Genomic DNA, 19,485 nt, shown 5'->3' with positions numbered 1-19,485 from the left:
GGTGCTCACCATGTTTCTTTGGGAAGAGCTAAGAGCTTGTCAGTCAGTATCAGTCAAAAGGAGAGAGAGAGAATTTGATTCTTGCTAGTGTTAGGCAGCACAGGAAGTTTTGTAGTGCATTTGAGGTCAGCCTTTGATTTTCTGAAAATGGATTTGCTTTGCAGATTATTTCGGTGACCTGGGACTAATTCACCACCAACCCGTTGCTAGGTCCCCTGCCTGTCCAGAATAAGACCAGGCAGAGAGAATGTATACCAGGGTCTCAGATCTACTTCTGAGTTCACTCCCAAGTTAAATATGGATGAAGTTACATTTTCCATTGTTTTATATTATCCATGTCTCTTCTTTCTTCTGTTAGCGGAGGTAATAGAGAATTGAGTGCAAGTACTCAGAACTCAAGAAATCTTTCCCTGTCCCAACTACACACCATGCAGGATGCAAGTACTCTGGGGAGCAAGTGTGCCATCGGGACAAGGGTACTGAACTTGGGGGACAGATCTGGATTTCAAGAACAGTTCTGCCATTTGCTACCTGTGAGATCCTGAGAAATCTACTTCTCCTTCCTGGATTTCAGTCTCACATGTAAAGCAAGACGGTTGAATTACATCAGAGGTTCTTAATCTTTTTTGTGTCATGAACCCCTTGGGTGGTCTGGTGAAGAGTATAGACCCCTTCTCAGAATCATGCTTATTAAATGCATAAAATAAAACACACAGGATTATAAAGGAAATAATTATATTGAAATATGTTTGTCACGACAAAAAAAAATTCACGGACCCCAGGTTAAGAAGCCCTGGATTTCATAATATCTAAGGTCCCTTACACTCAAAACATCTTGTGATATTTATACAATAAGTCAGATTCCTTTATTTCAACATATAAATCGTTACCCAACCTGGCAAGATAGGTGATTGGCGATTTCAATCCTAAAGCACTCACCCTGAGGCTCAGTAATTTCTTCTTTCCCTTGAAGGCAAAGGAAGAGCGATTCTTTGAGCTCTAGGGAAGCAGCTGGCCCCCACTCATCAATTATAGCTCAGAAGCTCGAGTCAAGCTGCAGACTCCCTGGGGGTGTCGTTGTGGATTTGGAATAGATTCAAAGTGTCAGGACTGTGATGTGCTAATATAAACAGTGGTTGGGGGTCTGGAGTGGGGGAAGGAAAGGTGGCAGCTCTGGCTTAGCACCAAATAGTTCCAGCCCTTTTGGGGTTCTACCCAACAGTTATAGTACTATAGCAGGAAGCAGGAAATATACTGGTCAAGACTTTTGTTTGCAGAAGCCTGGGCATAGTGTGTTTTCTAGAGATGACGGGACCAACAGTCATTGTCTAAAGAGTTCCTTGAGCACTGGCATGGACTAGGGCTCTTTTAGAATAGAACCAAGGATAATATATTATACTTGATTGCTGAGACATAGGATGATCAGAATAGAAAGGCCTGAGATATTATCCAAGCCAGTCCCCTCATTTTACAAAGCAGGAACTGCCCAAAAGTGCCCTTCTTTGCTTATAAAGATGATATTTCTGACTTACTAATCACACCAGCTGGGCGTGTGCCTTGGGTATTTTTTTAGTAGCTTTGATAAGCTTGCAGCGATTCATCTGCGTGCTTTGACATCCCGTTGGGACCAATGGCATGCAGTGACACAGGAGACAAACAGGAGTAAGGACCACAGTCTTGTCTTGGGTGAGACAGTACAAAGCTCACTGACTCACAAGTACCAGTGTAGAGATTGAATTTCTGTGCTTGATACAAGATGGCTAACAGTGAGTCCAATTACAAAAGATACTGGTGGTGCTGTAGGCAAGAAACAGTGACTGTAGTATTAGAGGCACAAGGTATGGAAAGGGGCCAGGTCCCCTTTCCAGTGGTCAGATGCATACTGGAGTATAGGGGCCTCATAATTTGACTAAGTTAGCAAGAAAACAGTGGTATGGAAAATCCTAAATCATCTCAACTTACCTTGGAAAAATATTCTACTCTTCCTTTGCAGCAGTGGCAAATTTCCTCCCAATCACATTTCGTTTAGGCAAATATTAGAATGTTTGTCTTCCCTAAACAGGTGCCACATGCCGACCGACAATGACCAAAGGGAGGCCAGAAATACTCCCAGATCCCTGGAGCAAGATGTTCTGGGAGTGTGGCATAGATTGAGTACTGGACTGGGATCTGGGAAGAGCTGGGTTCTAACTAGTTACTGTGTGGCCATGGGCAAATCTAATCTCCCTGAGCCTCAATTATTCCTTTGTATAATGGGGACAACATCTGTGGGACCTCCATCATGCAGTTATTGTGAGGCCCAAATAAGGTAAAGTGCTTTTAAAATTTTTAAGTGCTGTATAAATGTTAGTTATTATTATTCCAGATTTCCTATGGAGATTCCAACAAGTGTAGAGTTCACCCGGGGATTGATGACTGACCATGTGTGCAGCTCTGGGGTCTGTCACTTAAGGAGGAGGTGGGGATCTTGAGGAGTCAGAGAAAGGAAATAGATATGTAAGAGGTACAAGGGCCAGACCTGGGGAGGACAGAAGGGCTGGGACAGCTGGAAAAGAAAAGACTGCTGTTGTGCAGAGGGTTCCTGCCTATGTCCTTTCCACCCTTACTAAGGATGGGATAAGATGATGTAGACTTAAGCCACAGCACGAGGGATTTAAGTTGGACATGAAGAAGAACTTCCTGGCAGTGAGGGGTATTGGACATTGGAGGGAGCATGCAAAAAGGTCCTGTCCTTTAGGGAACCTTAAAAGTAGAAGGTTGGATGGGAGAGGAGGGATGCTTGAAATAGCATCTGAAGGTTCTTTCTCGCCCTGTGACTCAGCGATACTGTCTTAAGGCTCCAAAGCTGCAGAGATGGCTTGGGTCCAGGATTCTTGCTGGTTGTCTTCTTCCTTCAGATTCCTTTTGGTAACCAAATGCAATACCTGATACATTTTCTATGGTGGAGGTAGAGTGGGGGGTTCTAAGTCCTTTAGCAATCTGGGTCATTCCTCTGCAGCAGAAGGGGTATTGCTTATTACTTAATTGCGTATCAACACTTGGTTGAGAACTAAAGAAGTGTGGAAAGGGCATGCCCTGATGGCCCAGATCTCTGTAGAACCTGATGGTCACTAACCAAATACAGCAACAGGCAGGACATGAGATGTACTTATGTACTTTCTGGTCACAGATGTAGCTCAGCACCAGGATTCCCTGAAATGGTGAGTTAGGTGCCATTGAATGAATGAAGCATTAATTTAAGCACATATGTGCAAGACACCCTACCAAGTGCTAGGGATACAAATCCAAATTTAAGACCCTCTGCACTCAAGAAGCTCACGTTCCAATGGAGGAGACCACAGTTCAATTCAGTAAACATTTATTAAGCACCTACTGTGTACCAGGTGCTGTGCTAAATGACAGAGATACAAGTAAGAAAAAGAGAAAGACAGTCCCTGCCCTCAAGGAGCTTACAATCTAATGGAAGGTTTCAGCTGCAAGTGAGATGGAAAGACCCCATGGTCCTAAGGGCACAGCAGTAAAACAGATGATTTTCAGCTTCTTCTTTAATGTCATTTCCACCAACAAAATCATATTAGGTTCTGATGTTGAACCATTTGATGATGCCAAGGTTTTTGGTAGCAATAGCATCCCAACCCTGAGGAGCAGGAAAGGTGACCCAGATGATATGATGCAATACTGTGTATCTGGAATAGGTATTTGGAAATCACTGTATTTCTCCTCTTACTACTAGGCTAACCCTAGTCATTGCTGGATAGGTGGCTTTAATGCCTCTAATAAGGGAGAGGGTGCCCTGATCATCACTCTTCCTTTCAAGCAGATTTTTGTTGTCATTCAGTCATTTCAGTTGGGTCAGATTCCTTGTGACCTCATTTGGGGTTTTCTTGGCAAAGACACTGGAGTAGTTTGCCATTTCCTCTCAAGGAGATACCGATCTCATATAATGTAAATCCCTCAGAATGCATTGGCTTCTCCAGAGATGAAAGTAATGTACCTCCCTCCACTGACTTCCAAGACCATTGACCCTGAAGCTACAGTTTCACCTGAAGCCCTCCAGCTGCTACTGATCACATTTTATCCTTTGTAAAATGATGGCCTTGGATCAGACTAAGGCCCTTTCAAAAGCTCTAGGTCTATGATCTTGTTCTCTCTCCAGGATCTTTCATCCCTTAATTATGTCCATATCTCTCCAAGTCCTCTGTGTCCCCTATGGCCAAAATAAGGATGCCCTTTCACACACTGGAAGGCCTTCTAATCCACATGGGCTCCTCTTTGCAGCTCAGGTCTCCCAATTTGCTTAAGAACCAGCCAGCATTGATTGAATCTTGGCCAAGGGCATGAGAATTCTGGGTAGTTAAAGAATAGTTGAGAGGAAGTGTGTGCTGAGCTAAGCTCATTAAGTTCAGCAGGTTCTCCTACTTGGTCTTCGGCTTTTGACTGCAACCTGTCTCTGATTTGGGCAGAGAAATAGCTGATGAGTAGACCTGGCCTGAAAAGCTGCCTCCTTCAGCACTGCTGTACTCCAAAAAGTGTCACTCAATACAAAAAGAGGCCATTTGCACCAGCAAGCTGTTTCCCCCAGTGTTTTGGCACACAGCCCTATGGATATGCCAGCACATTAATACCAGCCATATTTCTATGGAGAGGGGGACCAGAGAGAAGAGGAAGTCAGGTAGAGTGATATAGGTAGTATTGATGACTAATGTGTGTCCATGTTTTCAAACCCTTGAACACAAGTGAACTGGTCAGTCCTTAAAGTTCCCTCCTTTTCCTCACCAGAACTCTGTTTTCTAAGTATTACTATGTCCTTTTATAGTTTGTGTGATGATGCCTCCACCCAAGTCCCACTCTGCTGCCTCCTGGTGGTATGGTGGGAACCTTGAAGTCTAAAAAGGCCCCCAGTATGGGCCTGGTAACAGACTATATTCTGAGAATCAGATTACCTCAGCTTCTTCATTAAAGGGTAAGACTAAATGTCGAGTTGTTGGCCCCCATCTACTGAGCCTTAGAGGGGATTTGGGTCTGCTCTGGGTGAGAGAGACCTCAGACCAAAGAAATTAGAGATCCTTGAAGTATTGAATTAGGAGACAACAGCCCCTCACCTGGACACTGGAAACAAACATCCTTGGTTCCACTGGCTTCCAAGACCATCAGATGGGTTAGGCTTCCTGGAGTCTCCCCTAAGTCTGTCCTACTGTAGTCACCCACAAGGCATAGTTTCTCTTTCCCATTCTTAATACTTTGCTAGTCAAATGTGTGTACGCTACTACTTCCTAGTCACCATCAGGCAATCACAAGTTAGATTTCAGGATTACAGCCTGTACCTGGAAAGAATTTCCAGTCAGGTCTTTAAGGATCTTTTCAGCCCTAGCTCTATAGCCCTATAATCCTATCATCTGAGAACTCACAGACCCTGAAGCAAGAGTCCCCTCTCTGCTCTAAAATTCCACTCTTCCTGAACACCTTTGATCTTGCACCATCATGAAGAATGGACTGAGGATTCAGCGGTAGTGAGCAGGAGTGAGAGCTTCCTTTAGGTGTTAGCATCCCCTAGTTCCAAAGGGACAGGTGCTGAAAATCAAGATGGTGTGCATGCAGTAACCAATTAACAATGTAATGGATTAATCCATTGTAGAGGTCCCTGTAGCGTTTATGTGTGTGAGTGTATATATGAATGAGTACCTTTAGAGAGTATCTTGTGGGACAGAGGGTTGGCAGGGATGGAGGGAACAGCTGATATTAAGTGAGGATAATTCTTCCTATATGGATTGGAGGCACCTAAGGAATGTCCATAAGGCAACATTTAGAAGCATTTCAGTATTTCCTCTTGCCCATCACTATCATTCTTATCATCACCTAACAGTCCTACAGAAGGTTCAGAAATTCGCTAGCCCACCAAGTATAAAATACACCCCCTCCCCACCCCCAGCTTTTCCCAAACTCATCCCTGTCCTCACAGTTATCCACCTAATGGCCAAAATCACCCATAGCCTAAGGAGGAGCATGCTTCTAGGACAGAACACAGATCCTTTCTTTACTTACAACCTGGTTTCTTTGGGGTCTAACTTGGGCTCTTTCAGAGCCTCTGTAAGGGATTCCTAGACACCTCAAATTGTGAGGTGCTGTGGCAATATGGAAGAAGATGATCCCTGCTCTCCAACAGCTGATGTAAACTTGAATAACTTTCTTCCTTTGTCCTTCTCTTAACAAAGAGAGAAACAAAGCAAGTGCCTTGAAATACTTCCCCCATCATGGGTTTATTTCCCTCCCCCTCTATCCTTACTTTGAAAGGTTTCATCGCTTACACTGGGGTAGTTCACCTCCCAGTGTGCCCTTGATCCTTCCCATCAGACTGGAGCTGGGAGGGGCTGGGGGCCTCTGGCTGGGAGCCCCCACTGGTTCTAGACAGGGATAGCCCAGGATAACAAATTACTTCAGTCACTTTTCTGATTGGGGAATGCCAATTACCCAGATGCAGAGGGTCCCTGCAGACCACCCTGCCCCTCTCCATGACAGAATTGATTAAATCCTTCTCGATGAACAACTTTGTTCTTCACCTCACACATCTCTGAGGGGCTCACAGCCGCTGGCAGCTCAGGATGGGGCCCATTAAGTTGTATCTCCCACCAAGAAGAGAGCTCTGCCCCCTCCCTAATGCCATAGCTCCAAGCTAGCCTTTCCTGAGTGGTCGGAGATTAATGGTTTCCCCACTTTTTGTCTTCTGGTTTGTGGCTTCTTGTTGGGAGATGTCTTCATACCATCTTTCCCACTTCTTTTGCAAAACTCTCTTATCACAGTCCTTTGCAAATAGCTATGGTAAGAAAGGCCCAGCCCAGGTGAGCAGGGTCCACCATACTATGTGGACTCTTCTCACTTGAGCATCCACCATCCGTGTTACTATCCATTCCACAGTGCTGAAATCTTTGAGACATTTGGCCCTTAAAACAGGAGCACAACAAAAAGGCATTTCATTCATTTCAGACCATTACTAACATGTAAGCTCTTTCTGAGCCTAGATGAATAGTAAATCATATTCTCCAAAGGAATGGTTATCTCCCCCTCACACCCCCTCCTCCTCATCTTACTTCTAATTAACACTCTCTTCTCTTACCTCCACCCCCTTTCAGAGCCATTAGTAAAAGTACAGACTGGTTTTGGTCCCAGAGCGGATGCGATGCCTACGATTCCTGCTTATTAACTCTCCATATCAACTCTAACCCATTAATAACTCTTTCCTGGTGTCTCTGATTGTGTCTGTGTCCTTGAAGCTCTATCCTTGACCTGTGTCTCCAGGGTCCCAAAGAGCATGTTATGCATGTATCCCATGGGTGATCTGTGTGCTAGCCTTTCTTTTACCATTTCCTTTCTCTAGGAGGAAGGGCAAGCTACAGGAGTGGGGATATGCCACACCAATTCCTAGACTTGCAGAACATGGCTAGGTTTATTGGCGGAATGGTCTTATCATAACACCCCCTTACCCCCCTCTTCTGCCCTTTGGAGGAGTAAAGGTGGGTTTTGGGCAATGAGAGGATGATTCTTCATGACATCTCATCAGAACGTAGAGCCACATACGTGTAAGGGAAGGGCAGATGGGACCTAGCTGGCTAACAGGTCTCTCTCTCTCTCTCCCTTTGGTGCCCTAACAACTTAGGAAGAAGGTTAATTGGCACAAGATCCAGAACCAGGTTTCTTAGGATGAGAGAAGACATGGGCACAATGGTGACTTCTCTCCAGCCAAACTATGCCACCTCCTTGACTTTCCAAGGAGGTGGCTCATAGGAGCATACTTTGTCCCGTTTCAGCCCGAGGAGTTGCAGAAAGGACGCCCAGCTTCATGTATCCTCTGGGCACGTCGAGCAGCCAGATGGTGTTGAGGGGCATGGACTTGCTGCTGGAGTGCATCGCCTCAGGGGTGTATGTACCATTTGTGTCTGTACTCAGACCCTTCTTCCTGGCTTTGTTCAGAGAGTCGGGAAAGGGGCTTTATCCGGATTTCATTCTGTAGCTGGTATCGAAAGTGAGATTGCGAGCTAGCTAAATCCCGAGCTGGAGCTTGTCTCTGTCCCATCCCAATGACCCTGTTATTTGGGTAAAGAGAAGAGAAAAAGGAGGCAGAAATTCTGCCTTGATTTGGTGCCGGTGCACTGTGTCACTGTGGATATATAACGCCATCTCTCTGTGCTCTGATATTCCCCTAGAAATGAGATCTAACTTTTGGAATTGGAGTTAGAAATGGAAGCACACCTCCTCCCCACCCAAGGAAAGCAAAAAAAAAAAAAAAAGAAAACCCAGTTGCAAAGAAATGACATCAGCAGGAAAGTGTTCTGCCAGCAGTGCTTAGGTCCAGTGCTACCTAGACTTTTCTTTTTTCTTTCTTTTTTTTGAAACTCAATACCAGGCCAGTACCCCGAGTTGTTGGGGATCAAGACCTCTTCTGTTTCAACTGCAGCCATCAGTCCTTAGGTCTCTGGGGATTGCCAAGTCTCTTCCCATTCCACATTCTCTGGCCTTCACACAAATGCCCCCTTTCTTTCCTAGTCTGTTGATGAAAAAGGTTGGATCTTTCAGAAAGACATTTTTAGTCACTAAGGGAAAGAAACTGAAATAATATGAACTTTTGGAGTCCAAAATTGCCAAGTTACAGAGCCCAAGAATCTTATCCTAAGACACCCCTTATCTATAGCACAGCTTTACGCTAACAAGGTCTGTGGACAGCTAACCAGACTGTAGGTCTACCCTTGAAGGCATGCCACTTAGCTACACTAGGTGACTCTGGACTGGGTCTCAAGTCCAACTCTTTCACTTCAAAGGTGTTACTCCTACTAGCCCCCCACCAATTCATGGGGTCAGTGCTTCCCAGCCCCATTTCCCAAGTTTGGGCCTACTTAAATGTTTCACCTATAGGTCCCAGCTTGGTAGTCTTCCCCACCGGCTTCCTCCCAGGTTAGGTAAATGATGCCTAACGTCATCTACTGCCTCACCAACAGTGTTCACCTGAAATACCTTGGAGGTTTATAATACCCCAGATATAGTAGTAAATACTCATTTCCCACCAAAAGGGAAAGGGGAAGGGTCATTTCATTAAGCTAGCCACTTAGGGGCCCCCAGTATCGACTGAGTCTTGCAAGAGATTTTATAGATAGTCTAGTCCAGCTTTCTACAGAATCCCCAGCAAAAGCTTAACGTGTCCATCTTTTATCTCCTGATGGGTTTGACCCTCCTAGGCCTGCGCCAGACATCGCATGGTACAAGAAAGGTGGGGACCTCCCAGCTGGCAAGGTCAAATTTGAAAACTTTAATAAGGCCCTGCGTATCACCAATGTCTCCGAGGAAGACTCTGGGGAATATTTCTGTCTGGCCTCCAACAAGATGGGCAGCATTCGGCACACGATCTCGGTGAGAGTAAAGGGTACGTTGTGTGTATTTCTCATTATGATTATTTTGCCTGTCCAACAACTCCTTCCACCCCAACCTTGCCACCACTACTGCCACCAGCCCTCCTCTTCCTGAGAGTGGAGGCAGGAGAGCCACCCAAAACACCATGAGCTGTTGAGCATTCATCCACCAGCAGGTCGTCTGCTCACCACTGTGAGTGGATGGGTAGCATATGTGTGTGTGTGTGTGTGTGTGTGCGCGCGCGCACACTCACACATACATGTTCACACAGGTAAGAGAGAAAGAGAGAGAAATCTATGCCCACTTCTCCGTAATGGCTGTGGCCCCTCCCCTCATCAGGCAGATTTCCCTCCATCATCCCCCTAACCCACCATCACCATTTGGATCACAGCCACAGAGCCTGTTGGCATGTTGTGTTGGTATTTTTTTTTCATTTTGCGTTCCTGTTCCTTGGTGTGTTGTCTCTGCCTTGCAATTTTCTCTGTATATATGGGTTAATGCTATGCTTCTTTTAGGAGAGAGGTAAAAGGAATGTCATTGATAACCCAGCTAACAAAACAAAGGGGTGAGGTTTCATTTCACGTACAAACATGGTGAAGTCACTGCTCTCAGAAAGATGTGGGCTTGGAATATTTCTTATAGCAGGAGGATTGGTTGTACTGAGCCATCCACCTTCTTATCCAGCATCCCCTTGGGTTCGCTTCTGCAAAGCTGCTGGCCAGGGTCAGGAAGGTAGTCTATTAATCATGGCATGGTGTTTCTTGGTTTGAAGATAATTAGTCTCACTGGTGCCACAAGCACCTCAAGCAAAATCCAAAGGTGAAAGGAACCAGCAAAAAGGAAACCAGATGAGGATCTACTCAGGGGCAGCTGAGACCCCATCCAAAGGAAGCTGAGGAGCTACCCAGGGAGAGCCAAGATGGCCTTGCAAATAACAACCCAGACCGACCAGCTTAATGCATGTTCACCCATTCTAAGTCCTATATAGACATGCCAGATCACTATTCTGTGCTATCCAGACCCCCAACCAAAGATGTGTTTGCTGACTGACTATTGTCAATAAAAGTGGGACCAGGTCAGCCTGGGGAGAGCCAGGCATCAGTTTAAGAAGCAGCGCTCACAGGTCTGGGCCTCCTCCCTGGAGGGGCCGTTGTCTTGGCTTTCTTATTCTTTCCCCATCCCATCTGACTGTCTGGCCTATGGCTGTCCTTGTCTTCCAGCCGCTCCCTATTGGCTAGATGAACCCAAGAACCTTATCCTGGCCCCAGGTGAAGACGGGAGGCTGGTGTGTCGGGCCAATGGAAACCCTAAGCCCACTATCCAATGGCTGGTGAATGGAGATCCTTTGGAAGGTAAGGTGATATGAAGTCTCTCCCCACCTACTGTTCAGAAGAACGATATTTTGCCCTCATCAGACCACATCTGTAATATTGTGCTCAGTTCTAGATACCACATTATATAAGGAGGACTTTGACAAGTCAGAGAGGAGAACCACCAGGATGTTGAGGGGACAGAAGACTATGCTATAGGAGAGTCTTTCAAAGGAACTGGGTTTAACCTGTTTATCTGGCAAAGAGCAGACTTCAGGGGAACATGATAGCAGGCCGCAGCTGTTTGAAGATTTGTCATATAGAAGAGAGATTAGACTTGTAATGCTTGGCCCCCAGAGTCCAGAACTAGGAATGGTGGGTAGAGGTTGCAGATTTTAGCTTGATTTAAAGAAAAGCTTCCCAACAAGTACACTTGTCCCATTCTCTGGTCCCCTTCCCCTCTGTCCCCAGCCAGAGAATCTGAACCAAAATTATCGTGCCCTCTGTTTAGAGGCAGCCTGTCCGTCCTCAACTCTTCAAGGCCAAGGCTGGTTGACCGTGGTTGGGAATGTACCTCGTACACAATACTCCATTTCTTTGCACTAAAGATTCCTCCTGCCTAAAGCACACTCCTTTCTGACCTCTGCTTCTTAGAATCCCTAGTTTCCTCCAAGAGTCAGATCAAGCATTCCCTCCTATATGAAACCTTTCCTAATCTCCCCAGCTGCTAGGGTCCTCCATGCCCCATATCCCCTTGTATCCATTTGCATATTCTAATATGTGCACATATTATTTCTCCCCCCCAAAAAAAAATGTAGGTTCTTTGAGGGCAGCCACTGTTTCTCTTCTGTCTTGGCAGTGCCTAACACGGTGCCTGATGAATAGTAGACAATTAATAAAAGCTGATTGATAGATTGAATTTTAGCTACATTTAGTACTGTCACACTCTGCCCCTACCCCCAGCACATGGCATCTAAAAGAATTTAATCAGAAACTCAAAGGCTGCCAAACGGACTCTTCCTTTCCCCAGGCCAGAATGGCCTCAGATGTCCCATCCGTTTCCTGATCATCTTTATCTAATCGGTGAGACATATTCATACTAGACCGACTCCTGGCAGTCTTTGCTATTGCCTACCACCACACACACACACACACATACACACACACACACACACACACACACACACACGTGATGAGGCCCCCATAGCTAAATTAAACCTAACAGAGACTCTAAAAAACATATCCATCGCCAGTTTTCCCCTAAAGTTCACCAAGAAATTCCATTTCTCCCACATATATGTTGGAGAGAGTGAGCAACCATTCTCCCTTTCCCCTGAGGGCAGAATAAGAGAGGAAATGTTGTCCTGTACCACAAAGGATTTCTTAGGCGGGGGTTCTTGATATTTTTTGTGTTTTGTGTCATGGGCCCCTTTGGTGGTCTGGCGAAGCCTATAGATTTCTTTTTAACTGAATAAAATAAATAGGATTACAGAGGAAAACAATTATTTGTAAATATACTTATTAAATTTTTTTTTAAAAAAAAGCTCACAGACCCCAGGTCATAAACCCTAGTTTTAGGGTTGAATTTAGGGAGGAACCTCCCAGGAAGAGTTGATTGACAGTCATTGAAGTCATCCTGGGAAAGACTGTAAGGAAACTTAAGGGTGGATCTCCTCCTTTGTAAAATGAGGAAACTGAAGCACAGAGGGGTTTAAGTGACTTACGCAAGGTAACACAGCATCTGAAGCATAATTCGAATGAAATCTGGCCTTCCTAACTCCAAGTCCAGTGTGCCAGATGGCCTTCAGGGTCTCTCACAGCTAGATGCCATGGTGCCACAGCATTTCCTGACAGAGATCCTTGTTTGTTTTCTCTGAGCAAGGGACCTATAAAATTAGCTGTGCCAAATGAGCAAGCTCTTTTTGCTACAGGAGCCACATTCAGACTTCAGAGCAAAAAAATAGCCATAGCCATCAGTAAAATGGAAGGTGCCCCCTCCCCTCCAATTTCCTGCATCCTTGTGGTGCTTTCGTGTTGAAGGCAGCAAATATCTCTGGTCCTCTGCTTTGCTGGTAAATAAATCCAACACCCAGGACCTGTGACGAAGGGTCAGCCTTAGAAATGTCACCCGCCGATCTCACTGAGGAAGCAGATGGCTCTGAGCACTTAGGGGAGATTGATAAGAGGGGAGATCAGTTCTATGGACCTTCTAGAGCTGGCGGGCAAGGAGTGGATGGCACTGGAGCCTGTTTTATGGCTAGTGATGGGAGGGACGGGGAGGGGAATGCTGACCTGGTCTGAATTCAGCTTTTGCTGATTCTCCAGCCTCTGAGTTCAGAATAGCTGTCTGGAGAGCGGCGCCTGGGAGGCCAGACTCCTGGGTCCCTGCACACAGCTTTGCCTCCTTCCAGGTCTATGTCAAATCCTAGGCAAGTTATCTGATCCCAAGCACCAAGTCATCCAGTAACTGAATTTTTCTGTTTGAAAGGCTTATGAGTGGCTGGGAGGGTTAACTCTAGGTCATTATGAGAGACAAGCCACCTCATAAATGCTAAAACATAATTTTAAATAATAGCAGCAATCCCAAAAGTTTCTATAGGACTTTCATCTCTGAAATGAGTACCCCATTCTCTCTTCACAGAATCCCTAAAAGAGAGGGTTGATTCTCTCCATTCTTGTAGTTGAAGGAAATGAGAAATTAAGAGACTTGTAATAAGGTAATATACTGAGGCAGGGATATAGCTGAGCTCCAGGGCTCTTTACTCCCACCCACTCCACACTGCTGCTTTTCTATAGAACAAAGTGGGTAGATAGAATAATAAGAAGTCACAAAAGAGTTATTCTCTTTTTTTAAACATAACCATTTACTTAACAGCAGGGCAAAAGAAATATCACCACAGGCATTCCTGTATTAAAGCAAATGTATAAATAATAAATACATCACAATCCACATATAAATATGTCACACTCTTCCGTCAATACACTCAGTATCTGTTGGGGAGACTAGGCACACATTTACGAAAACCCGCCAATGTGGCACATGACTGATGAAACCCCACGTGCTCAGGGTCACTCATAAACTATGGAATCTTAAATTTTGGTATCCCAAAAGGGTTATTCTTTTTTTTTTTTAGGCAATTGGGGTTAAGTGACTTGCCCAGGGTCACACAGCTAGTAAGTGTCAAGTGTTTGGTAAGAGGCCGGATTTGAACTCAGATCCTCTTGACTTCAGGGCTGGTGCTCTATCCACTGTGCCACCTAGCTGCCCCCCAAAAGGGTCACTCTTAAGGAACCCAGATTTAATCATGATTATCATCATGCTAGTAATACTATCATTTATATAACACTTTGGGGCAGCTAGGTGGTGTAGTGATCAGAGTCCTGGGCCAGGATTCTGGAAGGCTCATCTTCCTGAGTTCAAATCTGGCCTCAGACACTTACTAGCTGTGTGACCCTAGGCAAGTCACTTACTCCTGTTTGCCTCAGTTTCCTCATCTGTAAAGTGAGCTTGAGAAGGAAATGGCAACCCTCTCCAATTTCTTTGCCAAGAAAACCCCAAATGGGGTCACAAAGAATTGGACACAACTAAAAATGACTGAACATGTAACACTGTAAGGTTTCCATAGCATTTTACAGATATTATCTCAGTTGATTCTCAAAACAACCTGGGGAGATAGATGCTATTATGATCCCTATTTTAAGATGAGGAAACTGAGGCAGACGGATTAAGTGATCTCCCTAGGATCACATAGTTAGTAAGAGTCTAAGGCCAGATTTGAATTAAAGTCTTCCTAACCCCAGTTCTCTATCTACCATGAATTCATGATCAATGCAGCTAATGAGAGAAAGTGTGGGAAGAAGCTGTGGGATGCATCCCATCAGGCAATACAAATTTAGCACCCAATACCTACCAAGACATGACCTGCTAGCTAGAATTATGCATTAGAAGGTCACTCTTTCATGGACCAACATGTGGCAAACCCCACATACTACAAATACAGACCTCAAAATACTCTTGTGGACACATCACTTATGTGAAAATATGTTTAATATATGATTGTACATGTATAGCCTATATCAGATTGCCTGCCATCTTGGGGAGGGGGGAAGGGAAGGAGGAAGAAAAAAATTTGGAACTCAAAATCTTAAAAATGTTGGAAAAAAAATAAAAAATACTCTTGTGGGCTCAACCAGTAAACTGTACTAAAACTGGAACATGATCACAGACCCAACTGGTGCCCACAATCTCCTGCGTAAATCGTTGATAGATGAAAACTGAAGAACAACCTGTTTAACAGATGTTTCCTCCATTTCCTCATGAATCAACTGAGAATAATAATAGTGCCTACTTCCCAGGGTTTCATGAGGATCCCCTGAGATAACACATATAAAGCGATTTGCAAGCCCACGTGCTATTATAAATGCTAACTACCGTTACTATCATTCAATGCCACTGCCAATGTCAATACCAGATCCTCAGTCTCCAAGCTATGTGAACAGAAGGTTTTTCAAATATAAAGGGGTGTTGGATTTTGAACTACAGTCCAGGGCTCTTTATATTAAAATATAAAGGGGGTGAAATCAAAATCCTGGGGGAGCAGATGGAGGTACGTCCTGCCTGCCACTGCGGTTGTCTCCCAGATGCTTTCCGTGAGCCTCCAGAACAGAAGCTGACATCTCAATACTTTTATTCAACTACAGAAAGCAGTTATTTTCTCCACATGGGCAGTGGTCCATAGAACATTGAATATGAAAGAAAATCAGCAGGAAGACAACCTATCCCAGGATTGCTTCTGTCTGAGCTCCGTCAAAGGATATGAGAAAAACGAAATAATAATAGTCAGAGTAGGAGAGCAACTTTTCCCTGGACCATTTCTGTATGTGCTCCAACCTAAATAATGAGAAGAATGAGGTGAAGAACAATCATAATGATAATGGTCCACATTGGTGTAATGCCTTAAGGTCAGCAGAATGCTTTTCTCACTACCTTATGAGATAGCTGGGCAGCCAGACAGCACATTGAATAGAGTGGCTGGCCTGGAGTCAGGAAGACTCATCTTGAGTTCAAATTTGGCCTTAGACACTTACTAGCTGTGTGACCCTGGACAAGTCACTTAACCTTGTTTGCCTCAGTTTCCTCATCTGTAAAATGAACTGGAGAAGGAAATGGCAAACCACTCCAGGAGCTTTGCCAAGAAAACTCCAAATGAGATAACAAAGAGTCAGACACCACTGAAACAACTAAACAACAACAAATGAGTAGTATCCCTACTTTACAGATAAAAAAAAAAAGCAACAGACTGATATTTTAAGTGACTTGTCCAAAATCACATTACTAGGTGTGTGACCCTGGACAAGTCACTTAACCTTGAGTTCGGGGCTCCTAGTTCAAAATCTAACATTCTAGCCTCTGAATCACACTTCCTTTCAATATAAGACAATACTCTGAGGACATCCTGAGTAACCTGGGGCTCTTGTCTCTTTACCAATCGACTAATAGAATCATAAACTTAGAACTGGAAGGGGTCTCAAAGGCCATCTGATCCAACCTCCTCACTTTCCAGAAGAGGAAACTGAGACCATGAGGGTGATGTAACTTGCCAGTGGCCCTGCAGCTAGCTAGTGTCAGGGGCAGGATTTGAACCTGTCTCCTTTGTTTCCAGATCTATTTTTGTACTCTGCACACTGTCTCCATTTTGTTTACTTTGATCACTTTTCGTGCTTTTAAAATTACATTATCTTGCCAGCTTCTTACAATCATCTTCTAAGAAAGGTTGAATTTAGATTATTATTCTCACTTGACAAATTAAGGAACTAAAGCTTGGATTGGGGCAGTGATGTCCCCAAGATCAAAGAGGGTTAGCAGAATCAGGACCAGGACCTGGGTGTCCTGATTCCTAACCTAGTGCCCTTTCCACCACACCACAGAGGTCCCCATGCCATGAGGCCCTGACAGGCAAACCCATGGCCCCTCAACATTATCAGCTATTCCTTAATGGAAACTTCCTTTCTTCATCCCTAGTGGCACCTCCCAACCCAAGCCGTGAGGTAGCTGGAGATACCATCATATTCCGGGACACTCAGATTGGCAGCAGCGCAGTGTATCAATGTAATGCATCCAACGATCACGGTTACCTTCTAGCCAATGCCTTTGTCAGCGTTCTGGGTGAGTATACAAAGGGTGACTTAGTGCCTGGAAGCATGCATGGGTAGTGGGGAAAGAAGGTGATATTGTTGAGATAGAAACATTGGGTGAGCCAACCTCCTTTCCCTTTTCTTCTTATCCTCAGTTACAGTTACAGTGAAATTGTCTTTGTGATTAGTTATTTCATAGAAGAGAAAAAGATAGTCCCTTGTCTTCTAAGAGGAGGGAATCAGATCAGCATAGTTCCAGGCTATTTGGTGATTGGGTTGGAGCAGAGATGAATGTATGTAAGATTTTTCTAGGTTAGGGAGAGAATTCAGCACTCCTGCTAAAGGGAAATGTGAGTAGACAGATGGATGTGGAGTTACTTCAGCCATGAAAATAAGCATTGGTCTACTACCCACCATTATGAATATGGGATAGTGGGCATATCTTGCCATCTTAAGTCTTTGTGCATTGTATCTCTTGATCTGGGTATTGCTGCCAGAGCCCAGGTTTAGGAAATGACTGTGAATGTATTTTCTGTAATCACTGCAGAAAGTAAAAGGGGTGAGAGGAGGAAATGGAGAAATAGCTGGAAGTGTTCATAGACTTCAGAAAAAATGTGCAGGGGGTATTTCAACCAGTATTTAGTGCTGAATAATTTTGGAAAAACAGAGGCAATGAGTGGAGAGATGGTCTTGAAGCCAGGAAGACTCGGTTTCCAGTCTTACCCCTGACATGTACTAGCTTTGTGATCCTAGGCAAGTCATCTTACCTCAACAATGACTGATAGAGAAATGCTAACCTACATTGGTAGAGGCAGTTCCCTCACCTGAGAGTTCTCTATACCAATGAAATCATAGGTCAAGTCTCTAGTTCTAATTTTGGAAAATTGGATCGAATATCATAACAATACCCTATCACATTCTCCCCCAATCCTGAAAGGCTCCTTAGAGTTAGTGAAATTGATGGAGGAAGGTACATGTGTACATGGGAGATAGGAGGTTGGTCCAAGATCAAGGATTGTCCCCCCACCCCTCCACAAAAAGGTCCAAGAAGGAAGGAGCCAGTTGACACAGCAGTCTCAAACAGGTATGCTGTGGGTTTCAGATGTGCCCCCTCGGATGTTGTCACCTCGGAACCAACTCATCAAGGTGATCCATTACAACCGGACTCGGCTGGACTGTCCTTTCTTTGGGTCCCCAATCCCTACCCTCCGATGGTAAGCTCTGGTCATGCCTGGCCCCACCTTCTTTGGGCAGTGACTGCCATGTATGTCTCCTTTGTAACCCACAATGCCTTGCATGGGACTAGAGTAAACCCTGAGCAAATATTGAAAGTCAAAAAAACAAAAACAAAAACGTTGAATTTTAGAGCTGGAAAAGTCTTAGTAACCATCTACTTTTGTTGTACAGAAGAGAAAGCTGAGACCCAGAGAAGGGAACTCATTTGCTCAAGATCACACAGTGAGTTAGTGACAAAAGCAGGACTAGAGTCAGGTGTCTTGACTCCCAGCTGCCTTCTCTCTGTTCTTTCTGTTGCACCATGATGCTTCCCCTGTGGGCTGGTTATGTGTTTCTCCCTTCCCTATCCCTAGCTGCCCTTTCTACCTCCTGCCTCATTATGCTGTGGTCTCTTTTGCTGTGTTGCGAGGTTTAAGAATGGGCAGGGGAGCAACCTGGATGGTGGCAACTACCAAGTCCATGAGAATGGCAGCTTGGAAATGGCCATGGCCCGAAAAGAAGACCAGGGCATCTATACTTGTGTGGCCACCAACATCCTGGGCAAAGCAGAGAACCAAGTCCGCCTGGAGGTCAAAGGTAGAGTCAGATGGGAAGACTGTGTCTGTGTTAAGTGTTCCTGGGGAACATCAGCCTTGTCCACCCCCTATTGATGCATGGACCCCAGGGATCTGTCCCGAGCCCTCTCTCCGCACTCGTCATCTTGGCAAGCTCATCAAATCCCATGGATTCACCTGCCACCTCCAGTCCCATATCACCTACTGCTTTTTGAGCATTTCTGACTGGATGTGCCATCAACATCTCAAACTCGACATTTCCAAAATAGAACTCATTATCTTTACCCAGAAACCACCCCTCCTTCCAAATTTCCGTATTGCTGTTAAGTGTACCGCTATCCTTCAAGTCACCTGAGTTTGCAAGCTCACAATCATCTTCAAATCTTCCTCTCCCTCCCTGACCTCTCACATTTAATCAGTTGCCAAGTCTTGACAGTTTTATCTCTCCAATATATCCCATATCTGTCCCCTTCTCTCTACTCACCCAGCCATCACCCTAATTCAGACCTTCATCACCTCTCCCCTAGACCATTACAATAGTCTCCTAATTGTACTTCCTGCCTTTAATTGCTCCCTTCTCCAATCAATCCTCCACACAGCTGCCAAAATAATAGTCCCAAAATCTAGGCCTTCCCATGTCACTCACAGATCGCTTATGGTTCTCCCTCACCTCTAGGATAACATGCAAACACTGCCTTTTAAAGACTTTAACTATCTTGCTTCAGCCTGCTTTTCCAGGCATTATTACACAGTTTCTGCTCTGTGCACATGACTTCCCCGACACACTGACCTATTTGCCACTCCTTGAACATGACATTCCATCTCCAATGTCATGCCTTAGCCTGTCTCCCATG

General features: G+C 44.8%; 1 protein-coding gene across 6 annotated transcripts in view; it reads left to right on the top strand.

Moving 5' to 3' along the window:
• NFASC (neurofascin) overlaps positions 1-19,485 on the top strand; it is a 243,640-nt gene that overhangs the window by 161,856 nt on the left and 62,299 nt on the right. For all 6 annotated transcript variants that reach the window (XM_078156385.1, XM_078156381.1, XM_078156382.1 and 3 more), the window contains 6 exons: positions 7,803-7,914; positions 9,225-9,409; positions 10,617-10,748; positions 16,729-16,872; positions 17,944-18,055; positions 18,487-18,653. In XM_078156385.1, the coding sequence (XP_078012511.1) occupies positions 7,803-7,914; positions 9,225-9,409; positions 10,617-10,748; positions 16,729-16,872; positions 17,944-18,055; positions 18,487-18,653 (852 nt within the window). The remainder of the gene's footprint in view (positions 1-7,802; positions 7,915-9,224; positions 9,410-10,616; positions 10,749-16,728; positions 16,873-17,943; positions 18,056-18,486; positions 18,654-19,485) is intronic.

This window comes from Phascolarctos cinereus, unplaced genomic scaffold (genome assembly GCF_003287225.1).
Source record: "Phascolarctos cinereus isolate Bilbo 61053 unplaced genomic scaffold, phaCin_HiC Scaffold_5;HRSCAF=322, whole genome shotgun sequence".
In the NCBI taxonomy this organism is placed as follows: Eukaryota; Metazoa; Chordata; class Mammalia; order Diprotodontia; family Phascolarctidae; genus Phascolarctos; species Phascolarctos cinereus.
This window is presented reverse-complemented; position numbering and strand designations above follow the sequence as displayed.